This window comes from Notolepis coatsorum (assembly GCF_963971535.1).
Source record: "Notolepis coatsorum genome assembly, chromosome: 19".
In the NCBI taxonomy this organism is placed as follows: Eukaryota; Metazoa; Chordata; class Actinopteri; order Aulopiformes; family Paralepididae; genus Notolepis; species Notolepis coatsorum.
The window spans coordinates 41,760,418-41,786,772 of record NC_140183.1 but is presented as its reverse complement, the minus strand read 5'-3'; the positions used below and the strand labels follow the sequence as shown (position 1 = coordinate 41,786,772).

Here is a 26,355-nt window from a genome sequence, read left to right as displayed (position 1 = left end):
TATATATATCTCTTTTCCAACATTTTGGGAAATTAGCTTATTTAACATCTTCCCTGGAGTTAGACAAGAAGATACATACCTTTTTTGTCTCTGTGCATACATTTAGCTTTGGGAACAGTCGCTCCATTAGCATAGCTTAGCTTCATCACTGGAAGTGGGGGAGGACAATAGCCTGACGTTCCCTTACAGTGTATACAGTCACCAAATACTCTCCAAATACAACTCCAAAACGTTCATGTAAACATGTTGTGACCTGTGTATTTACCACGTGGAGAAATAAAAAATAATTGAATTAGACAATTACGTTTTCTAAGCAAATATACTCTGAACTATTTTTTGCCTAAGCACTCGGCTCTGCCCGCAGCCAGTGATTTCTACGTGAAGCCGTGTTTGTGGACATTCTCATTAATTCAAAGGATCCGAACCGATTGAAGTTTATGGATAAAATCCTCTTACTTTGACGATTAAAAGCCTCCCCAATTTAGAAAACAGTAATCCAATGGCTGGTATTGATAATATAATACTAACTACTGCACGTAGCTAACCGGAGCTAACACAGAACCGGACGGTCAGTAAAGCAAATATAATGACTTCCTTTCTGGGGTTTTCAAAATAAAACTGCGACGTTTATAGCAGCGGAAAACGTTTATTTTGTACATTATCTAACGTTAACACGAACCTAAACCTAAAAATAAACGTTTTCCGCTGCTATAGACGTCGCTCAGGAAATATACTAGCCGAAATCCCTTATAACGCTCATATTCAAGACGCTATAAAATGAGAACTTATTTATGAAAAAATTATTTCTTTAAGCCATTTTGAAGGGACGGTTTATGGTGTCAATTGACAATGAGAATGGACAGATAGCAATACTATAAAGTATAGATTTAGCTCTACAAACAGCCCCACAGACTATGCAAGTCTGTTTAGAAATGCTGGCAGTCTAGAGTGATTTTAGACGGATCCAAATGGCCCCGAAAGTGTTAATAACGGAGAGGACACACTGTTCTGCCATATCAGAACCCATTGGCTAAACCACTACAAACACATGAACGTTTTGGAGTTGTATTTGGAGTGTATTTGGTGACTGTATACACTGTAAGGGAACGTCAGGCTATTGTCCTCCCCCACTTCCAGTGATGAAGCTAAGCTACGCTAACGGAGCGACTGTTCCCAAAGCGAAATGCACGCACAGAGACAAAAAAAGGTATGTATCTTCTTGTCTAACTCCAGGGAGGGAAGATGTTAAATAAGCTAATTTCCCAAAATGTTGGAGTTTTCCTTTAACAATCCCATTTTGCTTCAATACAATGATTGGAGTGAGCTTAACAGACTGAAAACATTATCTTATTAGATAAAACAAATGTATATATATATGTAACGGTTGTGACATCGTCACCTTAAACTTCGAACTTAAACTTAAAAGTTTCGAACCCGGGTCTCCCACGCCGCAGGCAACAACACAGACCGCTATACCAAGAAGTGAACTCACTTCTTTGTACTGTGTCTATGCGTCTTTTGAGGATGTGAGAGTGAGTTTAACCGATAGCACCGCTACTCACCCGAGCCCTTCGTGACTGCGCTTCACGATACCATCCGTTACATATATATATTTTATTGCAGATGTGGACAATGTTTTCCACATAATGCACAATATCACAATCTTACAATATGGTGACTCTGATAATATCTGATAATATCTGTATAATAGTATGGTGGGGCCTCTGGTGATTCCTCTGGTGATTCCCACCCCTGCCACCAAATTACATACAACACCAACACTCAATAACGCAGCAACTCCTTTCAATCTCAGTGAGCTGTCCATACTTCCTTCTTTCTATTTGACAGGCTATCATTGCATGAAGGATATTCACATCAGATCCTGACCTTTGACCTCTTTGCATTGTGTGTGTGTGTGTGTGTGTGTGTCAGTGGTGCGTTGGTCATGGGACGGGGTTGCACCCCGTTCAACCAGGTCTGTGAGCAGGAGCACGCAGGAGCACGTGCTAGTGTTGTCAAAAATATAGATTTTTCTATACATATCGATTCTGAATATTTAAAACAGTTTCAATACTAATTTCCCGCAATATCGATACCAGCTGGCACGCTGTCTTCTCTCATCCTACAGCAAGTTGTTGACGCACACACACGCTGCTCCCAGTGCATTGCCCCTGCCCCTCCCCCTCCTCCCCACAGACCCGTCTAGTGTCAACATCTCTCATTCGCTCTGAAGAGAGCAAGAGTGCAGCTCCTCTTTCAACATCACTTGAAAATGGCCCAGTAAACTATTCACTTTAGTTAAAAGCACGATGCATTGTCTAACGTTATGTAGCTGACTAGCTGGCTAGCTACTGATAGCTCATATCAATGGCTGATACCACTATTGGAGTTCGTTAGCTAGCTAGCCAACGTTAGCCACCCAGCAACTGTAGCCAGCTAATACGGTCTGTGCTGGCTGCACCTTTTAATTAGCAATGGAGTGGAGCCAACTAACTGTACAAATTGATGTGATTGGCTGAGACTGTTGTGGATTGGGGTAGCCAGCTAGCTGGCTGGAAGTTCGTAGTGCAGTAGCTGGCTAGCTGGCTGTTGGTAGCCAGCTGGCAGTTCGTAGTGCAGTAGCTGGCTGGCTAACGTTGGCCAATATAGCTGTAACTGAACGCCAATGATGCTATAGCCTTATGTGATCTTATGAGTTTCAGTTCATAGGAAAATACTTTGACTATAATGGTCAGAAGTAAATTAACTTAGATGCTGTTATGCTTAACACGCATTCCTGGTGAATTGAAAATGGGGGACCCCGATGTAAACAAGACTAAAGTATTTTTCTGGTCTGCATCCTCTTAGCAGTTGTTTTGTATTGAGCCGTACTGTATTGTACCCATTCTGCAATCTGTTAATAAAGTTCTCAATCAAAGTACTATTAACATTACTTAATTTCTAAGATTAGATTACATCATTTAGTTATTTTAAAATGTCTGATCTAAAGAGAAACAAAGGGTTTTAAAAGTGTTATATTTCTCTTCTCTTATAATACCAGAGAGAAGGTGAGGAGAATCGACCAGCAACAAAAGCAAAAAAAATTATAATAATGTATAAAGAAATTTACATTTTAAGATTCAAATATTTTCCCTGTGGTATCAAAAATGGTATCGAATATCGATACTTTTCAAGGTATCGTATCAAAGTTAGAAATTCCAGTATCGTGACAACACTAGCACGCGCACGGATGTGCACGCGTGTGCACACAAGAATGCGCTGCACTCAACTCGTGCGCCAACTCGCCAAGTACCCACTTGGCTACTTTGCATAACAATACACCTCACACCCAGCACACCCCCTGTTTCAGCCCCTGCCCTCAGGTAGGCGCTTCAAGTCCATCCTCTCAAAAACCACCCGCTTCAAGGACAGCTTCTTCCCAACCGCCATTCGGACCCTGAACTCCCTTGGCCCCTCTCTCCCCCTCCCCCTCCCACTAACCAAGCTCCTGACCTGATGGACTAGAGTAGACTCTTCCGTGTGTTTATGTTGTGCTGTGCTGTATTTATGTATTTATTGTGTCATGTTGTGCTGTATTATGTATCCATTTCTGGGAAGGGGGGGGGGTAAATGTATCTATGTTCCAGTTTTATGTATTGTAGAGCTCATTACACTCTGTACCGATCAAGAATACCACCAACCTGGTTGTGTGGCAATAAAGGAATCTTGTATCTTGTAATAGCTCAGGTCGTCAGGTGTGTTCAAATACTCCCTCAGATATATTGACACAAAACTTGTGAATGAAATGTGTTACATTCCATTCCTAGAGGCATCGCCTTTATTCTGTGCGCACGCGAGGGACATTAAAAAAAAATAAAATAAAATTATGTTTTTGGTCGATTTTTCTTTTTATTTGTTTGTACTACCGGGCAGTCCGGTAGAGGGAGAGAGAGAGGAAGAACGGGAGACAGAGCGGGAGGAAGACATTCGGCAAAGGACACCGGGTCCGGGAATCGAACCCGGGTCGGCCGCTTCGCAACGCAGCACATTACATGGGTCGCCACTTGGGTGCCCCGCGACTCCGCGAGGGAACATTTATGCGCATGCGCAGGTATGAAATCACCAACGCACCACTGGTGTGTGTGTGTGTGTGTGTGTGTGTGTGTGTGTGTGTGTGTGTGTGTGTGTGTGACGCACTGACCTCGGCCACGCTGATCCATTTCTCCAGGAGACGGGCTCTCTGCTGGCTGCGCAGGCCGGTGGGCCAAAGGCAGGACGCCAGAACCGCGTTGGCCAATCTGTTGAACTGGCGTACGGTGGCCCGGACAGACCAACAGACGTCCTCCCTCCCCTTCTTGCCCCTCTGGGACCACAGAGAGCCGAGGCAGTGGTACGGGACCAGGCGCACGAACAGCTCCTGGGGGGGGGGGGGGGGGTTTCAGGTGTTTCAATTCTATTTCAATATTTGGCTCTGTGTCATCATCGATAAGCATATTTATTGGACTAAATTTTTTTTATTTCCACTTTATTGGACTACATTTTATGTATGTTCACATTCTTGACATGGAAAAGAAGCAGTGAATCAGTGAAACAGTGAATCTAAACATGAAACCCACCGTCTCTATCTTGGTCAGCTGCTCGGCGACCAGCCCGGCGGGGAAGCCCACGATGTACGTGGCGTCAAACTTGGCGGGGTCGGGTGGCGGGCAGGCGGAGCTGCTCTTATCTGTGAGGAGAGAACGCTCATCAATAAACCCTCCATGAACTCAGCCGGTCAGATAAAAATACATGGGATGTGAAGGAAAAAAGATTTGACATGGACACAGACTGAGAGGCACAGCGGTTTATCTCCGCAGGCCTGCTTTGTGATCATTCAGTCTGAGATTTAATTGAATGACTAGTCTGATGTGCGGAGCTGTCTGGCTGTAGGGCAACTCTGGTGTCAAATGCAGGTTGAAAAAAAGGTAGTTCAGAGAGCCGGAGACTGAAGCGCAGCTTCCTGTGCTACATGACATCAGCTTAACACAATGGCGCCCGACCACGGAGATGTCTGTGTTTCGAATCCAACGGTTGAGGACCAACCACAAAGTTGGTGGCAAGGTTGTTTTGGCTTTTATTCCATTGTAATAACCTACTCGATGTCACGAGCAGCACTGCAGAAGTACCCTACTCTTTGAATTCTAAAAAGTGCATTACCGGCCAGATCCTCTTAGGGGCGCTATCTCGATAATGCAGTGTTCCCTGTGGCAGAAGTTGTCTTGTTTTTTCTGGATCTCCAATATAGTTTTCTGCTAACATGAAGCGATGCCTATAGCCTGTTACACGGAATACGTTTTGGGACGCGGATTTCAGTGTGCAGTAAAGGAATATATCATCAGCCAATGGACATATCGATCTACCAGATGGCGATCGATAACTGGGAAATCCTTTGGGGGATCCAACCGGCCCACGGTAAGATCTTTTTCACGTAAATTACATGCTGATCAGACCTTGTTATGATAGCCATCCACCCGATCAGCGAATGTGGCTACTGAGGCTAACGCGGTTATTGGTAATCAATAATCAGAAACGAGGTCCCCCCCCCCCCCTTTCATGCATTCATGGTTTACCATCATATCGATCATATGCAGTTTGAGTTTTAACTAGCTTCTGTATAGCCGAAATGCCATTGTATTTAACGTTACTAGCTTAGCGGCCTGTATCTCGCCTTCCAGGAAATATACTAGCCGAAATCCCTTATAACGCTCATATTCAAGACGCTATAAAATGAGAACGTATTGATGAAAAAATTATTTCTTTAAGCCATTTTGAAGGGACGGTTTATGGTGTCAATTGACAATGAGAATGGACAGATAGCAATACTATAAAGTATAGATTTAGCTCTACAAACAGCCCCACAGACTATGCAAGTCTGTTTAGAAATGCTGGCCGTCTAGAGTGATTTTAGACGGATCCAAATGGCCCCGAAAGTGTTAATAACGGAGAGGACACACTGTTCTGCCATATCAGAACCCATTGGCTAAACCACTACAAATCACATCTGTCAGGAGATATCATGCGGCTCGCACACTCACTTGGAACAGTGTACAGTAACAGCGTTTAACAATCTGTCATCCTTCAATACATTATGATACGAAGAAGACACAATATGCATAATGAAGTAATGCAATATACACTGTAGAATTGGTCATAAGCTGATATGATTAAGCACGAGCAAGTAAAAAAAAAAAAAATATGATGAAATTCAGATTTCATGTCAAAGTAGCAAGGATTTTTTTTCTTTCACATTAACACAATGGCGCCCAAGCGTGGATATATCCGGCTTTCGAATCCATGCTTAATGGACCGAAGGACAGATATATCCGTGGCAAGTTGTTTTGGCTTTTATTCCATTTTAATAACCTATTCAAGGTCGCCGAGCTGCACTGCAGATGTACCCTACTCTTTGAATTCGAGAAAGTGCATTACCGGCCAGATCCTCTTAGGGGCGCTATCGCGATAATGCAGTGTTCCCTGTGGCCAAAGTTGTCTTTTTATTTTGTTTATCTCTAATGTAGTTGTCTACTCACCTGAAGCGATAGCTATTGTCTGTTGCACGGAATACGTTTTGGATCGCGGATTTCACTATGCAATAAGGGGATTTATCATCAGCCAATGGACATATCGATCTACCAGATGGCGATTGATAACGGGGAAATGCTCGGGGGGATCCAACCGGCTCATGGTAAGATCTTTTTCACGTAAATTACAGCCCGATCGGGCCTTGTTATGATACGATACGATCAGCGTATGTGGCTACTTAGACAAACACGGTTATTGGTAATCAATAATAAGAAACAACGTCCCCCGCCCCCCCCCCCCCCCCCCTTTCATGCATACATGCTTGAGGATCGTGCCGATCATATGCAGTTTGAGTTTTAACTGTAGCTTATGTATAACGGAAATGCCATTGGATATAACGTTAGTAGCTATTAGCCCTTTATATAGCCTTCCAGGAAATATACTAGACCAAATGCCGTATAACGCTTATATTCACGGTTTATGGACTCAATTGACAATGAGAATGGACAGATAGCAATACTATAAAGTATAGATTTAGCTCTACAAACAGCCCCAAGTCTGTTTACAAATGCTGGTCGTCTCTAGTGATATTAGACTCATCCCAGTGGCCGCCAATGTGTTAAAGGGGGAATCCGCTGATGCACAATTTACATTTGTTATTATGTCATTTTTTTTATTGGAAGCCTGACCAAGTCTCTCCTAGAGATAGAAACAAGAGATCCACGATTATCTTGATGATGTCATCTAGAGACAAATCCAGGAGACGCTGAATTAACAAGTGAATCAACTTGGTAGACATTAGGAGACAGTATAAGGGTGATTTCACAGGGACAACAGCACATTTCCTGGGACTTATAGTTACCAAATCAATTTTTACAACATTTCACCTCGGGAGGCAATAGGATTCCGATTCTCAACTGGAACCGGTTCTCGAAGCCTGAGCCTAATTCCCTTTTATCAATGCGGGTACTGTATGTTTTTCCTCATTGCAAAACAATGACATCACATGTCTACAGTGCTGGCAACTTGCAACAAGAAGGAGTCACAGCAGAGAGGAAGAAAGAAAGAAAGAAAGAAAGATGACAACAGTGCAGCTAGTTGTAACGTCTGTAAAATGATATGCAGCATGCAGAAACGTCTTTCTATGCAACATGGGCTTAATAATGCCATGAACGCCGTGTATTTGCACTCTACTCACGAGTGCTTCCCCACTGAGCAGCTCCACCAAGGGTAAATATCCCATGTTATAATAACATTAGCGCCACGCAGGCAGGCTTAGCAGATTATTTCTTTGACTAAGACAACCTAAATGAAAATGAATGCTGTACAAATTATTCTCTGACTTCATCTCATGATGACAGACAGACCGTTGCTACAGCCAGCTCTCAGAGTTCTACCTTTTTTCCACACAGAAGATTTATCAGGAATCAATAAGGGAATCCATAAAGAATTTGACTGATATGCAGAATTTATAATGGAATTGGTATCAATAAACTCTTATCAATCCCCATCCCTTAGACCTCATGCCTAATATTAACCTCAATTAGATATTAGAAATAAGTATTTTTGTTACTGGTATGTGCTGCAATACCATGCCTCCCGGGGCTTAAGGGTGTGACAATAGACTGCTGTCATAGCACAGGGTTAGCAGACACTTGGACGAGGATGGGCACAATGTCTATTGTAAGCATTGGGACCAAACAACAATGTTCTCACATAGCTTTTCAGTCATTTTCATGCCATTTCCCAAACCTTCACAGAGTTGGAAACAGGGACCGAAACTAAAGCCTGCCGCCCGCCAGGGGCGCTCCGTTTTTACCTTTGGCGCTTGACACTTAGAGGGCTGCCCGCTGTGTGGCGTGTAGACGTGTAGTTCATAACGATACTCTTGTGCGAGTACAGATTATAGCCGCTCTCGTCTTTTTTTTCTCCGCCGCGAGATCGTTAAAAAACTACAAGTCCCACATTGCACTCAAGTCAACGGTCCAATCACAGTAGAGTGACGTGACTGGTTTCATGAGAAAGAAAGCAAATGACCAATCGGAAGCTCTCATTTGGCTTGTTTACTTCCTGAAACGCCACCATTGCGATATGCGGGCAGTCTGCTCTAGTCTATATCGGACCTCCATGAACTACCGTTACTGTTTAAACAATGACCCAGTCAACTATTCACTTTTAGTTTAATACATGACGAGGCATTGTCTAACGGTATCTAGCTGGCTAGCTACTGATAGCTGCTGATATCAACAAATGCTCCAGCAATAGTCGACTCAAGTGCATAATACCTCCGTTCCCTCGTTAGCTAGCTTAGCTAGCTCACGTTAGATCCATCTGTCCCAGTAAACTAAATTGTCTTAACGTTATCTACCGGGCTAGCAGTAGCTACAGATAGCTCCTGATATCAATGTCTTATAACATTGATTGAATGCGTATTCTAGCTGAGGGCATGTTGAATGTGATTTGACAAAAGAACCGTAACGTTATAAATAGGGTCCAGCTGCATCGCCGGAGAATCCTTGCATGCTGAATGTAGGGTCTAGCTGAATATAGGGTCTAGCTGCAGGGCCGGAGAATCCTTGCTGGAGCTGGAGGCTACTCAAGTATACACACAGACAGTGGAGCTGTTTGCAGATAGCAAGCATTTTGACTTATTGCGTGGTGGCGATGTCTCGCAGATAATACAACTACAAGTATGATTATATAATATATATTTTATTTAAATTTTTTTTTTTATATAAAATATACATATATATTTTTTTAATCAAAATTTTTTTGGCAGGTAAGAAATATGCTTGGCGGGTAGACTCTTCCCATCTACCCGCCACTGGCCGGTGAGTCAAAAAGTTAATTTCGCTCCCTGGTTGGAAATGATGCAAACCACTGCTGTTGGGTGAAAACCTTGTACCTCCAATATTGGGTGATGTTTTTACTTGAATTGAAAGTCGACAGGGTTCCCTACTAAATTTCCTAAAGGGCCATGATGAGACCCATTCCAACCCTGTAACAATGTAGAACTTCATGAATAGTGTCAATCTGAAAACATTTGACTGTTTTTCTTCATTCCTGAAAGGTTTACCCTTATGAAGGCACAAGGTTCTCAGTGAAAGTAATTTTCCACATCCCTCCCGCACCCCCTGTCTACCTGCATGGGAGTCGGAGAGGAGAGCCTTCTCGCTCAGCTCCTCGGCTATCCGGAGGAGGCGCGTGCGGAGGTCGGAGGACGAGTCCTGGGGGAGGAGAGGGGCCAGACGTAGCAGGCGGGACGGCTCTCCCAGGGCCTGGAAGTCCTCAGGGTATTCCGACAGCCATGTGCTGAACACTGTGCAAACTGCCCTGCCGCCGGGGGACGAGAGGTGTGAAAGGATAAATGGAGAGAGGAGACGGCTTCACAGCACGACACCAACACACACTAACGCACAGGCACACACACATGCGCACGCACATACACACAGCCAGGAAATTAAAATGAAATGTGATACAACAGAAGGATTCACACATTTGCACCATTGAGATAGAGGCAACAGGGCTATTGAAACAGTAATGAGGCAGGGGTGTTAAGTGTGGTCTCTCTCTCTCTCTCTCACACACACACAGACACACACACACACACACACACAGACACACCTACACACACAGACACACACACACACACACACACACACACACACACACACACACACACACACACACACACACACACACACACACACACACACACACACACACACACACACACACACACACACACACAATTATGCCACATCAATGTGGAACGCCCTACCTAAAGCTGTAAAGGAATGTGAATCACTACCCACTTTCAAAACCACTCTCAAAGAACACCTACGGGAGACTGCAATTAGAAACTGGCCCCTGTAAATGTCCTAACCCAACCCCCTCCAATGTACAGTAAATTACCTAGTATGGGTTTGTCAATATTCCAATGTACAGTTTTTACGTCAAATGTATATACTCCCTTTTCTGGACTCTTTTTGTATCACAAACAGTACTGTATTTGCAAATCTGGTATGTCATAAATGTATAGATGTAGCAGTACTGTCTATCTGTATGTCATGTATGTCATATAGCAAAACTGTACATTGGAATATTGACAAAACCATACTTGGTTGTTGTGAAGGGCCAGATTAAACCGAATATATATATTTATTTATATATATATATTTAATTGTATTTGTATATTCTCTAATATTCCCTGATATCCCTTGTATATTCCTTGTACAATATGCATTGAATATCCATTCTAGCCTACTGAACATCCCATAATAGTCTCCATTCTACTATTGGTCGAGACCTTGGTGCCAGGCTGCCATACCCCTCAGACCCAGTTCAAACGTACCGCTCCACATGTACGAACAAGTCCTAGTTCCGCGTAGGAATCTGGCTACCGCACCACTAATGGGACTATTTGTTCATAGTGCGTATATATACTGCGCTACTAAAGTAGGACTTTCTTTTCAGTCCAGTTTCTTACCCTCCAATAGAGTCACAGACGTAAAGCCTCCCCGCGACGCCACGTGTGGGAGTAAGGCCAAGTTCGCCTACCATCGGTATTGAGACATCGTGTATATTAATATTTGAATAGTCATATTTGGCACTATATCGTCGAGTTGGACGTAGTCTATTAAGCTAATAATAGTCTGTTAATATATAGTGCTTCGTGCGGTGAGAATACTACCGTAGTCAGTACCCCATCATTTCGGGCAGAGAACTGGCTGCTTTTCCAGGGTGGTTGACCCCACGTGAAGCTGCACCCGAGGAGCCCCAGAGCCGACGAGCGAGTGGACCTGTATACCGGATTATTCTACCGACGACAGCCCGCCTTCCCAGGCACGGATTATGCTTTGTATACTTTGATTATTCCATGGATAAAGACCCCCGACACTGCCGTGTGTTGGAACCCCCCCCCTGGAGAGGACGCAAGGTGAGGAGACGCTCTGCAAGACGAGGTCGCTTCACGTCTCTCCTCCGTGGACCGGATGACGCCGGCCCACAAAGAGTCCACCTGCTTTCATCTGTGGTCCAAGGATCGCCGGCGCATTGAACGGCACTACAGTGGGTTCACCTGGGATACCCTTGGCCGGATGAGGCAGCCGGATTCTACCCCCCCCCCCCTCCTACTCCTGTCGGCTTACAAGCGACCGGATTAACCCCCCCTAGTGTGTCCAGTATATAATCATTAAAGTATCATTGCTGTTATTCCTTAAACTATTCCAGGTCGTATATGTACCACCTGCGCCTTCAGAGATTGGACATTCTCTATTGATATACCGACGAATACTCTTGCCATAAAAGTGCATACTAATTCCATTCATAAATGTGATTGATTTGATTAAGTGCTTGCTCTACACACCATCGCTGTGTAGAAATAAAGACCTATTTCTAATTCGTACATTTGTGTTGGATCCGTTTCATCTACGTGACAGTGTTCATCATAATATATTTATGCCGTGTACTGGGTGGCCGAATATTAAGTACAAAGGTAGTGGTAGTAAGTATCATATCTAGTAATACAGTCAGGGAATTGTACCCCTCAGTTACAATTGGTCCTTCGAGCCGGAGGGTAATCAGTGTAATATTAATATAGTGTTATTAATATTGAAATGGCCTATGATGAACACTCCACGAAACGATCCTCCTAACCAACGCCCGCAGCGCGAACGACGGCCCCCTCAGTACTTAGAGGCTTACGCTGTCAGTCAACAACCTAGTCTTCTACTAACAGTAAACGCGGTAAAACTAGAAAGTAAAAGTATGTCTAACCCCAACGCCCAGACTACCCCGACCATAGAGGCCCCTACGGGTTCTAATGTAACTGACCAAGTTCACGGTGGGGACCAGTGGGAACCAGACATGACTTCACACCCCGCCAGTACTGAAGAAGTAGTCCCCGATGAGTCCCGGGAGGAATACAACGCTACCGAGAGAGAACTCGGCACGGAAGAAGACGGGGAGAGCACCGTGGAGATAGAGCTCCAAGGCTCCGCAAGGAGTACCCCGAGGGAAGGCTCCCCTATACAACCGCCTTCTCCCAGCGAGGCAGAGAGGACCCTACAGCAGGCCTTCCTCATCAGCCTGAACGCCGCTGCTGAACGCGACCGACTGCAGATCCAGCAGCGGAGCGAAGAAGAGCATATACGTCTAGAAATAAGACGCATTCAGAGAGAAGAGAATGTGGCCCGAGACCGAGCAGACGGCCAGCGAGCAGCTGCTGGTGCTCTACGGGACGCAGAGCGCGACAGACAGCAAGCGCAACTAATAGAACAGCTGATCAGACGGACAACACCCTCTCCCTCCGCCAGAGGCTCCAGGAACTCGTCTAGACACACCTCCAGGGCGGCATCCCCTAGCCGAGTAAACAACCCTGAACTTGACCAACAGACGAGGTCTATACCCCCCACAGACCACCTCCCCCCACCGGTCCAAGCGAGACCTAGCAACCGGGAAGGAGCAGCATATCCTGTGGAGAGGCTAAACCAGAGACTACAAGCACTGGATGACCTAACTGAAGACGAAGAGGAAGAGGAGGAGAACCACGCCCGACGACAGCACAGTACTCTACCGGACCAGGAGGTCCGGTACAGCCCAGGCTATACTCTCGCGGAGCTGCGCTACAGACCCCCGACCCTATACACGGGTGAGCACGACGCACGACCCGCACCGAGGAACAGCACCTGGACAAGCGGGCCATGGTACACTGCCGGTACCAGCCCATACCAAGGAGCGGGAGGAGACTCGCCTAGGAGGCCTCTCCCCCAACGCTCGCCGATGTATCCACAGTCAGCGTCATACATTGGCACGCCTATGGTACCCGACTTCACCCAAGAGAACCGGGCCCAGTATACAGAACTCCGCATGTGTCTGGAGACCATGTTGGTGGATGTATTGGATGAACGCCACAAATACGCCATCCTACTGAAGCACTTAAAGGTACCCCGCGCACATAATATAGCGCTCGCCTACGCGACTTCCACCACCCCATACACAGCAGCGCTGGTAGCATTGGACCAGAGGTATGGGCGCATATGGGATTACGTGATCCAGGAGATCCGACACATCGACCGCTTACCCCCAGCAATAGACAATCGAGCACTGGACGACCTGTCCATCAGAGTGCAGTCCCTGGTAGGGATGTTGGGAGCGCAGAGAGAGAAGGGGAGGCATGAACTTTACGCCAACTCAAATGTGGAAAGGATCTTGGAGAAGCTGCCGCCCGCTCGACAGGAGCGTTTTAGGCGACAGAGGGACCACCGAGACCCGAATGGCCCCGAACCGAACCTCCTCGATCTAGCAGACTTCCTGGCGAGAGAAGTCAGCAGCCTACGGCTAGATACATTCGGACGGAGCACCCCTGGCTCCAGAGAAGGAACCAGACGACTAAATGATGGAAGAAGATCGGTGACTGTGATGCACCAATCGGAGTCAGTACCGAGCAGCAGGAGCCACAGTACCCCCTCCAGAACGGAGAAGTGGAAGATAGTGTGCCCCTACTGTGAGAAAGAACACTGGCTAGCGCAATGTGACTCCTTCCCCAAGCTGAACGCGGAGGAAGCAAGTCAATGGATAAAGTCCAACAAGCGCTGTTTTCGCTGTGCGCGCTCACACATGGCAGCCGAATGCCGCTTAAAGAAAAGGTGCACCAAGTGCGATGGAGCCCATCTGGACATACTTCACGACAGTAACAGACGGCGCCCTTCACCCGCACCATCCAGCAGCAAAGCGAGCGTCATGTACATCGATCCCGCCAGCAGCAGTGGAGCCCGAGTACTCCTAAAAGTAGTGCGTGTGACACTAAGCTACCAGAATAAAGTCCTGGACACTTACGCCGTCCTCGATGACGGGTCAGAGAAGACCCTGCTGCTCGCCTCCGCTGCGGCCCAGCTAGGGCTGCGGGGAAGCGAAACCCAAATGACAATTCGGACAATAAGACGAGATTTGAAGACGATAAAGGGCGAGAATGTCTCATTCTCTATCGCAGCAAGCGGCCAGCCTGAGCGACGGTACCAGATTACAGACACTTTCACCAGCCAAGAAATAGGACTGTCGCGGTACACATACCCCGTCGCCAAGCTGATGGAGAAATATGCACATCTGCGCAAGTTACCGATCCCGCTCATAGACAATGCTATGCCGACCCTGTTGATAGGCTCCGACCATGCAGACCTCATTGTCCCGATAGACCGGGTTCATACCGGACCCCGAGGCTGTCCTGCAGCAGTCGAGACCCGTTTGGGATGGACTCTCCAAGGCCCGCTCGCCAAATCTCTCAACCGAAGTACAGCCACTAGATGTCTCCACTCCCGAGTCACAGAGGGAGAAACCGCACTCCTGCAACACGTAGAGCGGCTATGGACCTTGGAACAAATGCCCTTTAAGAACGGAAAGAAAGACATTCGCTCTAAAGATGACATTTACGCCATTCACCTCCTCGAGACAGGGACCAAGAGAGTCCCGGTCAACGGCGTGTTGAGATACGCCACGCCACTCCTGCGGCGAGAAGGAATGCCTACTTTCCACGCCAAGACAGACGCCACAGAACGGTACCTGCTGAACACGGAGCGGCGCTTAGCCAAGAACCCCGCCCAAGAGAGTGTATACCGCGCTGAGATTGAGAAGCTCATCACAGCGGGACACGTCACAAAGATGGACATTAAAGAGGCTAACCAGACCACTGAATCGTGGTACGTGCCTCACCACAAGGTCCATCACAACGGTAAAGACCGCATAGTATTTAACTGCAGCTACCAGATCGGATCCCAAAATCTGAATAAAGAGTTACTGCCCGGTCCCACACTCGGCCCCTCCCTACTCGGCGTTCTACTCCGCTTCCGCCAGGAAAAGGTGGCCATCAGCGGGGACATTAAAGGAATGTTCCTGCAGGTGAGACTAGTAGAGGCGGACAAGCCCCTGTTACGGTTCCTATGGAGAGAGAAGCCAGGAGATGAGCACCCAGCCATCTACCAATGGGAAGTCCTCCCCTTCGGAACGACGTGCAGCCCCTGCTGTGCTACATTTGCACTACAGAAACATGTAGCAGAGGACCCAGCAGCGGACGAAGAGGTCCGACACAGCGTAAAGAACAGCTTCTACGTAGACAACTGTCTACAAAGCCTTTCAACCCAGGAAGAAGCCGAGGCTCTCCTGATTAAACTCCGCGCCTCATTGATCAAAGGCGGCTTTGATCTCAGGCAGTGGGCCAGCAGCGATCCGCAAGTACTGCGCAGCCTCTCCTCCGAGGACAAGGCAGCCAGCAGCGAGACCTGGATGGCTACAATCCCGGGAGAAGCCCAGGAGATGACCCTGGGATTGGTGTGGCGATTCAAAACAGATTCGCTTCACTACAGACACAAGCCCCTGACTACGGAGCAGGGAAGGCCGGCGGCGGCGCCGACCACCAGACGGAGTGTGTACACAACACTCGCCTGACAATATGACCCGCTAGGATGTATTCTACCGTACACCACCAGGGCAAAAATGATTGTACGAGCATTGTGGGACAAGGACCAGGGCTGGGACGACCCCATTCCCGCACACCTTGCATCCACCTGGAGAGAGTGGGAGATGGAGCTCCACTCACTCCCAGGCGTTAATATGCGCCGAAGCTACTTCCCACCCACGGTGAGGCCAGAGACATGTAAAATGGACTTACACGTCTTCAGTGACGCCTCAGAGGTCGCATACGGATCAGTAGCCTACTTGCGGGCCCAAGAGAAGGGGGGAGAGATCTACACAGCATTTGTCCTCGCCCGCTCGAGAATAGCCCCACGCAAGCAACAATCTATCCCACGTCTAGAGCTCTGCGCAGCCCTAGCCGGAGCGCACCTAGCCACGCTCATCCAACGTGAGCTCACCATACCGGTGTCTAGAACAATCCTGTGGTCAGATTCCACGACAGTACTCGCCTGGATCAAATCGGACTCATGCAAGTACAAAGTCTTCGTGGGAGTCAGAGTCACCGAGATTCAAGACTTAACCGAAGAGTTAACCGGAGAAACAGAGTGGCGCTACGTTGATACAAAACAGAACCCAGCTGACGTCATCACCCGGGGGATGCCCCTGGATGACCTCACCCGTCGCAATGTCTACAGTGACGGCCCCGCATTCCTAAGACTCCCGGAAGGACAGTGGCCCATGCCTATCCCGAGGGAAGCAAGTCCAGAGGAGGTGGAAAATAAGAAGCCTGTGTTCTGTGGATTGAGCACCGTAGCCTCCACCGACCCTAACATAGACGATTGCACGTCCATAGAGAGTGCACAACAAAGAACATTCCTGCGGTACCACCCGGAGTGCAAGTCCCCCGCTGATATGTCAGCAGCTAACTACGAGGAAGCAGAATTGCTTCTACTGCAGCGAGCCCAGAGAGACAATTTGACAGAAGGAACAGTCGTCATGATTATTGATCAATCACTGCCCAGAGCTATGTGGCCGGCCGGCCGCGTAAGCAAAGTGATCACCGGTGCCGACGGCAAGGTCCGAGCAGCTGAAGTGCTCGTCCAGGGTCGCACTTACACCCGTCCCGTGGCGAGGCTCATAGAACTGCCCCGACTCCCAGACACAATCGATGATGACCATGACCCTACAACCCTATGACTTTGTGAAGTTGACTGACCCCTACAGCAAACCCTTATGTGTAAATAGACAACGCGATTAATCTGTCTCTGTTTAACTGATTAGGTCTGGGACCAATCAGGGGGTGGCTGTTGTGAAGGGCCAGATTAAACCGAATATATATATTTATTTATATATATATATTTAATTGTATTTGTATATTCTCTAATATTCCCTGATATCCCTTGTATATTCCTTGTACAATATGCATTGAATATCCATTCTAGCCTACTGAACATCCCATAATAGTCTCCATTCTACTATTGGTCGAGACCTTGGTGCCAGGCTGCCATACCCCTCAGACCCAGTTCAAACGTACCGCTCCACATGTACGAACAAGTCCTAGTTCCGCGTAGGAATCTGGCTACCGCACCACTAATGGGACTATTTGTTCATAGTGCGTATATATACTGCGCTACTAAAGTAGGACTTTCTTTTCAGTCCAGTTTCTTACCCTCCAATAGAGTCACAGACGTAAAGCCTCCCCGCGACGCCACGTGTGGGAGTAAGGCCAAGTTCGCCTACCATCGGTATTGAGACATCGTGTATATTAATATTTGAATAGTCATATTTGGCACTATATCGTCGAGTTAGACGTAGTCTATTAAGCTAATAATAGTCTGTTAATATATAGTGCTTCGTGCGGTGAGAATACTACCGTAGTTAGTACCCCATCGTTTCGGGCAGAGAACTGGCTGCTTTTCCAGGGTGGTTGACCCCACGTGAAGCTGCACCCGAGGAGCCCCAGAGCCGACGAGCGAGTGGACCTGTATACCGGATTATTCTACCGACGACAGCCCGCCTTCCCAGGCACGGATTATGCTTTGTATACTTTGATTATTCCATGGATAAAGACCCCCGACACTGCCGTGTGTTGGAACCCCCCCCCTGGAGAGGACGCAAGGTGAGGAGACGCTCTGCAAGACGAGGTCGCTTCACGTCTCTCCTCCGTGGACCGGATGACGCCGGCCCACAAAGAGTCCACCTGCTTTCATCTGTGGTCCAAGGATCGCCGGCGCATTGAAAGGCACTACAGTGGGTTCACCTGGGATACCCTTGGCCGGATGAGGCAGCCGGATTCTACCCCCCCCCCCCCCCCCCTCCTACTCCTGTCGGCTTACAAGCGACCGGATTAACCCCCCCTAGTGTGTCCAGTATATAATCATTAAAGTATCATTGCTGTTATTCCTTAAACTATTCCAGGTCGTATATGTACCACCTGCGCCTTCAGAGATTGGACATTCTCTATTGATATACCGACGAATACTCTTGCCATAAAAGTGCATACTAATTCCATTCATAAATGTGATTGATTTGATTAAGTGCTTGCTCTACACACCATCGCTGTGTAGAAATAAAGACCTATTTCTAATTCGTACATTTGTGTTGGATCCGTTTCATCTACGTGACAGTGTTCATCATAATATATTTATGCCGTGTACTGGGTGGCCGAATATTAAGTACAAAGGTAGTGGTAGTAAGTATCATATCTAGTAATACAGTCAGGGAATTGTACCCCTCAGTTACACTTGGTCATTTACTGTACATTGGAGGGGGTTGGGTTAGGACATTTACAGGGGCCAGTTTCGAATTACCCATGTGTAATGATAGTTTGTTATCAGCGAGCCATATGCCGATTTTGCCTAGTTCAGAGCTGAGGGTTTTTTCAACCTGTAACTTGTTCTTGTCAGAGACCAGCAGGGCTGAGTCGTCCGCAAACAGGAACAAGTTGCAGTCACAAGCTGACGACATGTAATTTGCATAAATTAGGAACAGTAGCGGTCCTAGTATGCTTCCTTGTGGAACACCACAGCTCACTGTGAGGGGGGGGGGGGGATAGGGTACCGTTTACCTCCACCATCTGTTCTCTCCCCTCCAGGTGGGATTGCATCCAGCTCACTGATAGACTATCAAAACCAATTGCTTTTAGATTGTCAATCAGAATGGTGTGATTGACAGTGTCGAAGGCCTTTTGTAGGTCCAGCATGACCATGCCGCAGTATTTGACTGTGTCCACCTCTTGTTTGATGTGGTCGTTTAAATAGAGAAGGCATGTGTCAGTGGAGTGGGATGTTCTGAAGCCAGATTGGAATTCGTAGATTAGATTTTTTTCAGCAAGGTACTTTTCGACCTGTTCGTATACAAATTTTTCCATGACTTTCGAGATGGAGGTAAGGATAGAAACAGGGCGGTAGTTGCCTGGGTCTAATTTACTGCCCTTTTTGTGCAGGGGTGTTACTCTCGCAATTTTGAAGTCCTTGGGGCCGTGTCCCTGTTTTATGGAGAGGTTTATTATGTGTGTAATGACTGGGGTGATGGCGGCTGCTGAGTCTCTGAGGAATTTGGAGGGGATGTTGTCATGGCCAGTGGCCTTGTTCGGTTGGAGGGCGCTCAGTTTTTTGAGTACCTCATCTGTTGTTACCATTTCCAGTTTGAAGTCGTCTTTGTGGACCCCTAGGTTCTTGTAGTAGGCTACTATGTGTTCTACCCCATAATGCCCTGAGTGGGAGGGTAGTTTGTTTACCAGTGTTGTGGCTATGTTTGTGAAGAAAATGTTTAAGTAATTGGCTACATCCAGCTTGTCTGTGATGAGCGTGTTGTCCGTCTTTATGTTTATGTTTGAGAATCTGGTTTTAAGTTTTTTACTGCAACCTAGTTGATTATTGAGTAATTTCCAATTTCCAGACACATACACACACATACCGACAGACACACATGCACGCACATGCACACACACACACACACACACACACACACACACACACACACACACACACACACACACACACACACACACACATACACACACACACACACGCACACACACGCCACAGAGGGCTGTGATGCTATAGTGGTATTTCCAAAGGCTCACTTGTTGAAAGATTGTCTCATCTGGCTCGTCATGCTGTCCCCAGGCGGGTGCTCCAATCTACAAGGAAGTCGGTGGAGAAAAGGAGTGACAGCTTTATAGAAGAAAGTGAAGGAAATATTCAACTTCAACTATGTTCTCCGTGTGTCTTGTTGTGGCTCAGCAGGCTCCTCGGGCCCCACGGTCACTGCAGGCTCCTCGGGCCCCATGGTCACTGCAGGCTCCTCGGGCCCCACGGTCATTGCAGGCTCCTCGGGCCCCATGGTCACTGCCGGCTCCTCGGGCCCCATGGTCACTGCAGGCTCCTCGGGCCCCATGGTCACTGCAGGCTCCTCGGGCCCCACGGTCACTGCAGGCTCCTCGGGCCCCACGGTCACTGCAGGCTCCTCGGGCCCCACGGTCACTGCAGGCTCCTCGGGCCCCATGGTCACTGCCGGCTCCTCGGGCCCCATGGTCACTGCCGGCTCCTCGGGCCCCATGGTCACTGCAGGCTCCTCGGGCCCCATGGTCACTGCAGGCTCCTCGGGCCCCACGGTCACTGCAGGCTCCTCGGGCCCCACGGTCACTGCAGGCTCCTCGGGCCCCATGGTCACTGCAGGCTCCTCTGGCCCCACGGTCACTGCAGGCTCCTCGGGCCCCATGGTCACTGCAGGCTCCTCGGGCCCCACGGTCACTGCAGGCTCCTCGGGCCCCACGGTCACTGCAGGCTCCTCGGGCCCCACGGTCACTGCAGGCTCCTCGGGCCCCACGGTCACTGCAGGCTCCTCGGGCCCCACGATCACTGCAGGTGTGCTGTGTGTCTTGTTGTGAGAAAGAATTCTTTCAACAAATTCTTTGATTTTCTTTTCTGCTTTTTTAGGAAAACCTTCAACACAGACAAGTCTGTGTGTCTACGAGTAGAGGTTTAATGGCAGTCCCACACGAGGTGTTGCTCCTCCTCCTAATCTGAGCATAGTGATTGATTGGTTGACCAATGCTTCACTCAGCTGGCTGAGCAGAGGGTGGGACACACTGAAAAATCAGTATCAACTATTTCTTTCAGCTACATTAACACATTGGGTGCCGTTAACATAGATCTACGTTTCTGTGGCCCAGCGGTTGAGTGCCAGAAACGTAGATCTACGTTTCTGTTTCGTTATTTCTTTTATTCGCTGTTGCCATTCATAATCAATCGAGGCACCTTGTGCAGGCTGTCCTGAATGTGTCTGAGATCGCAAATGGCCAATACCGCGCCTAACGCCTTGCGGCCGCTATTGCACTCCATTTGAAACGATGTGGTGTGTTTTCTTGGCTGAGCTGCGGCGTGGGGGCGGGTTCTAAACACTCCGGCAAGACAAGCGGTCACCACAATTGCCTCGACAAGGGTCCCCGCCCGCCAGATCATCTGCAATGCTGGATAACGTCGGACAAACGATTGCGATGAATATTTGGAATGGCGATCAGATAATTGGATTATTCATTTTGCAGTACACCAGAGACAAGGTAAGGACTATATGTTACCAATCTTGCGTTGATCCGATGATTTTTTCGCTGCAATCGCAGGTTGTGTCTGTAATGTACTGTGTAGCGTTTTCCGTTCGTGGCGCTCGAAGCATAGTACCCCCCCCCCCCCACACACACTTTCGTGGATGCCTGATGACACATAATACCGATAATCTAGCGTTGATTTCAGATCGATTCAATAATCAGGCTAGAAATTAAACGATTTAAAATGAAATGCAGATAAACGCTGCTTTGGCTGCGTTTCCTGGGATTACACAGAATCGCTCTGGAACTATGCTCGTATTCACCACGGTATAAAACGGAAATGTATTGATGAAAAAAAGTATCTGTTTTTTGCATGTTGACCGGAAGAAACTCACTGACAATTGACGGCGTTATTAGATCCATAGCTATAATATTTAATATAGGTTTAGCACTGCAAAACACCGGCATTTATCTCATTGAACAGAGCGTTGGCACTGACGGCCCACAGTGCCCCCTGCTGAACGGCACTTGATGTGTTAACGCACCTCACCCCCTCCATCTGCCACAGCAATCCAATTCATTGGACTACAAAAAGGTTATCTCAAGGCACTCAATCTGCAGTTAAAACGTCACTTATTGAGGAAGCAAATACACAGCAGACGACCAACGCGTAACGTGCAGAGTGTCATTCCTACCTGTCAGTCAGGATGTCCAGCACCCTCTTGGTGGAGGTGAAGGAGCGGTATGTGGCGAGGAAGACGGTGATGAAGGAGGAGTCTCCCATGGAGAAGGAGTGGAGCAGGTGGAGGACCAGCTTCTCCTCTGTTCCTGCTTTCACATACTGAGAACGAGAGGGCGCCAACTAGAGAGAGGAGAGAGAAAGGAGTAGATATATAGATAGGTAGATAGGTATATATAGATATATAGGTATATATATATAGATAGATAGATAGATAGATAGATAGATAGATAGATAGATAGATAGATAGATAGATAGATAGATAGATAGATAGATAGATAGATAGATAGATAGATAGATAGATAGATAGATAGATAGATAGATAGATAGATAGATAGATAGATAGATAGATAGATAGATAGATAGATAGATAGATAGATAGATAGATAGATAGATAGATAGATAGATAGATAGATAGATAGATAGATAGATAGATAGAAGACTCACTCTCACCAGTGGACTAAGGGGGGCACCAGGGTGCTGTTTGACCGCCACTGTGTAGATGACTCCATCATCCTCTTCCTCCACCACTGTGGACTGAGGAAGAGAGAAATGAGATCAAATATATGGAACATAAAGGAAGATGACACATTCCAAGCTCTGCCAATGGAATAGAAATGGAGCAGGTCCTGTCTACTAAGTGGGCAGGATTATAAACGCAAATAAACATATTTTATGCTGGATCTACAGGTCAGAAAACCTCCAATTGTGTCCAATGTTCAGAACACCGTCAACTTGTAAGACACGGTCCAATATTCACTTTGATTGCTGGTAAAGAAAATAAATAGCCACATTCAGTGAGAGCCTCTACAAATTGTAGCCATTTCACACCACCGGCAGGGCTCTGGTTCTAGCTCCAGCTCCGTACTGGTGCCTCTGAACCTTGGTGCTCTCTGGCGAACCAGCACGCGTTTACACCTATTTAAGCAGAACAAACGTTCCACAGTCTCCGTCATCAACGGGGGGTGTTACTCAGGCGGAGGTAAACATAATGCGTGGAGAAAGGCTTAGCGAGCCTCAGCGCGTGAGCGCACACACACGCACTGTAGAACATGACATATTAGCATGACATCTGATTCATTAATGCCAATACTGGACGACAAGTAGGGCTGGGCGATATGACGATATTATATAAATATCGGGTACAGTTCATTAACGATACACTTTTTAAACGTATCGTGGATATCGTGATGTTTTGCCCAAGAGGCTTGTGTTGCGTCAATCTGGTCCACACGTTGACACTTTTGAACAGCGCCGCCCCACACACACTACTGCATCAAAAGTTACTACTTATGATAACAAAGGCATTCGTTTTGTGGCATTGACGTTATATAGTTACACTTTCAATAACATCAGCGTATTTACATAGCAACGACCGAGGTCGACCTAGATATAGCAAGCATTAGCCGTTCATATCTCAGCCCGTGCTGACTCCGTTGTGCCCATTCTGCGGTCTGTTAATAACGTTTTCAATCAGACAGATGTATGGAAATGCTTTTATTATAACATCCGTTACAGTAAAATCATTATGCCTCCAGTCGTTTAGTCATTCTGGAGAGCTAAAAGGTAAAAGTCGGCCGCGGCGAGCTACCGCTGCCATTGTTGTTTTCATTGAGCTCTCCAATAGCGGAAGTAAAAAATTAATACGCGCTTGCCGATTGGTGCTAAGAACAGCAGGGCGAGTGCAAGCGATGTGACGTAATTGGCAGACGCGACTGTCAATCAAACTGATTCTGTTTGCCGACTGAATGAATATAAACGTTATTAACAGATTGCAGCATAGGTACAATACAGTACAGCTCAATACAACAACAGTCAACAGTGGACTGGAGGATGCAGACCAGAGAAAGACTTTCGTCTTGTTTACATCAGGGTCCCCCATTTTCAATTCATCATATTTCGTATCTAAATCATATAATATCTCATTGCTAAATATATGCAATATATAATCTAATAATCCAATAATCTAAATCTAATATATAATATAAAAATGCTAAATGCATGGGTATTTTATTTTGTCTTTAATGTTAGCTTGCAAACTCAAATACTGTCTTGGTAAGCCTCATAATGAATTGTTTGGGGGAAAAAAAGAAAAACATCGTGATGCGTATCGTGTATCGCCGAAAGGTCAGAAAATATCGTGATATCATATTTAGGCCATATCGCCCAGCCCTAACGACAAGCGCAATTGGCTCTTGACAAGTGTAAACTATGGATTAGTCAGTAACAGTTAACGTCAGACTGTTTAGCTCAACAGGTTAGTGCGGCTGCCTGTGAATCCTATCGTCCCAGGTTCAAATCTCTTGAGACGTCTTGAGTAACCCACAAGGAACGCACTTTTGAAATGTGATTAATTAATGAGATTAAGATAAAACTCATTGAAGGTTTACTTTGTTAAAAATAGAAAAAGTCAGATTTGTCAGAAACTGGGAGTTGATTCATACCATTCAAACAGCACTGGCAGCAGGATTCTGGTTTTTGAGATATTAGAAGTAGAAGTTGTTAGCATTTTGTTAGCAATGCTGTTGTAAGTAAAGGAGGTCCGTTAGCATGTCTCGGAAAAACAACACGTAACAGCTTCCAAACAACTTTTTTTTTCTTTTTTTTTTTCTTTTATATTTTTGCACAAATCTTTCCAATATTCAAAATACATCTTTCCACAGCATAATATGCAACATCCAAGATTCGTCTTTTTCTTTTTTGTAACAACATACAAAACATGTAAGAGACTCATACAAACACATTAATAACTGACATGGAAATTAAAAAAGCACTTACAAAAAAAAAACATTACTATACATTGTGCATATATATCCCTGATGCACATACATACGTTATATGTAGACCGATCTACCTGAAAGCAGGTATGTGCTGCATCTTCTATCGGGATGCCATCTTTCTCCATATTGCACGTGAGAGGATGTGTCTCAGATATATGTAGGTGTGCGTGAGAGCATGTATGAATGTGTGTCTCAGATATGTGTATGTGGGTACGTGTATCACGTAAGTATGTGTGTATGTCTCATACGTGTGTGTGTGTGTGTGCATCTCTCAGGTATGTGACTGTCCAAACAACTTCTTAACCATTTCACAATATTATTAAATATACAGAAGGATGACAATGTTTTGTTTGTTTGTCAGAGACATTAACTTGAATTGAATGAAATGTTTTAAAACTGAAAGTGAATTTTTTTTTTTAAAGGACATTATGTATCTTTTAAACAAAGTATACGACTCCCTTGAATCTGTGGAACATTATTTGCAAAGACATTTGTCTAAATCAAATTTGAATGATGTATTTTCCAGCACCTCTCTCTTGTCTTGTATTAAACATGCCAGGTGTAGCACACCACGTTTTTTTATTAATCATGTCCCTCCCTGCCTGGCTACCCCACACATTTTTAAGGTGTGGTAATTATTTCCACTATGAATGTGCCTGTTGAGTTGTTAAAGGTGCACTTCACCAAAAAAACAATGCTGATTTATTTTGCACATAATCTCGCATACATCCAAAAACCTTTTGCACACATTCATTTAGTTTTTTGGTAATTGAGAGTAAATCTGTTTGAATATGGCCAACAGTAATGTCATCGGGGACATTGCATCTTTGTGTTGTGTTAATTACAGCTCAATTAAATGACAAGGTAGCAGTCCCTATAGGACAGGGTAATATGTGATAGTTAGACTTTGTTAAGCATCAGGCACCAATACTACTTTTATCACTGCCAATACAGATCTAGTCAGAGAAGATAGATACTCATTTCCTTTCTGTGCGTGCAGTAGAAAGCTATCTGGCTATCTTTGTGCTGTGTTAATTACAGCTCAATGAAATGATATAAGACAAAGTATTGCTATTCTTTCATCTACACATCAATTCATGGTGCTATAATTAACACAACACAAGGATTCAATGTCAGTTGAGTCCTTCAGTGATGACATCACTGGTAGCCATATTCAAACTAATTTACTCTCAATAACTGTTAAACTAAATTAATGTGTGCAAAACTGTGTGAGATTATGTGAAAAATAAATCAGCATTGTCTTATGACCCCTGTTATCCCTGTTATCTGCTCATGACCCACACACACACAAACACACAGCCCTCACAGAATGAAAA

The 26,355-nt window shown here is 46.2% G+C and overlaps 1 protein-coding gene across 5 annotated transcripts in view; it reads right to left on the bottom strand.

Annotated features, from left to right (window-relative positions):
- The window catches only part of rgl2 (ral guanine nucleotide dissociation stimulator-like 2), a 72,646-nt gene that overhangs the window by 22,493 nt on the left and 23,798 nt on the right, over positions 1-26,355 (bottom strand). For 4 of the 5 annotated variants that reach the window (XM_084337027.1, XM_084337025.1, XM_084337028.1 and 1 more), the window contains 6 exons: positions 22,686-22,775; positions 22,195-22,361; positions 20,036-20,092; positions 9,683-9,873; positions 4,596-4,705; positions 4,181-4,396 (listed from right to left, as the gene is read on the bottom strand). In XM_084337027.1, coding sequence (XP_084193153.1) covers positions 4,181-4,396; positions 4,596-4,705; positions 9,683-9,873; positions 20,036-20,092; positions 22,195-22,361; positions 22,686-22,775 — 831 coding nt within the window. The remainder of the gene's footprint in view (positions 1-4,180; positions 4,397-4,595; positions 4,706-9,682; positions 9,874-20,035; positions 20,093-22,194; positions 22,362-22,685; positions 22,776-26,355) is intronic. The other variant, XM_084337026.1, reaches the window with a different exon arrangement.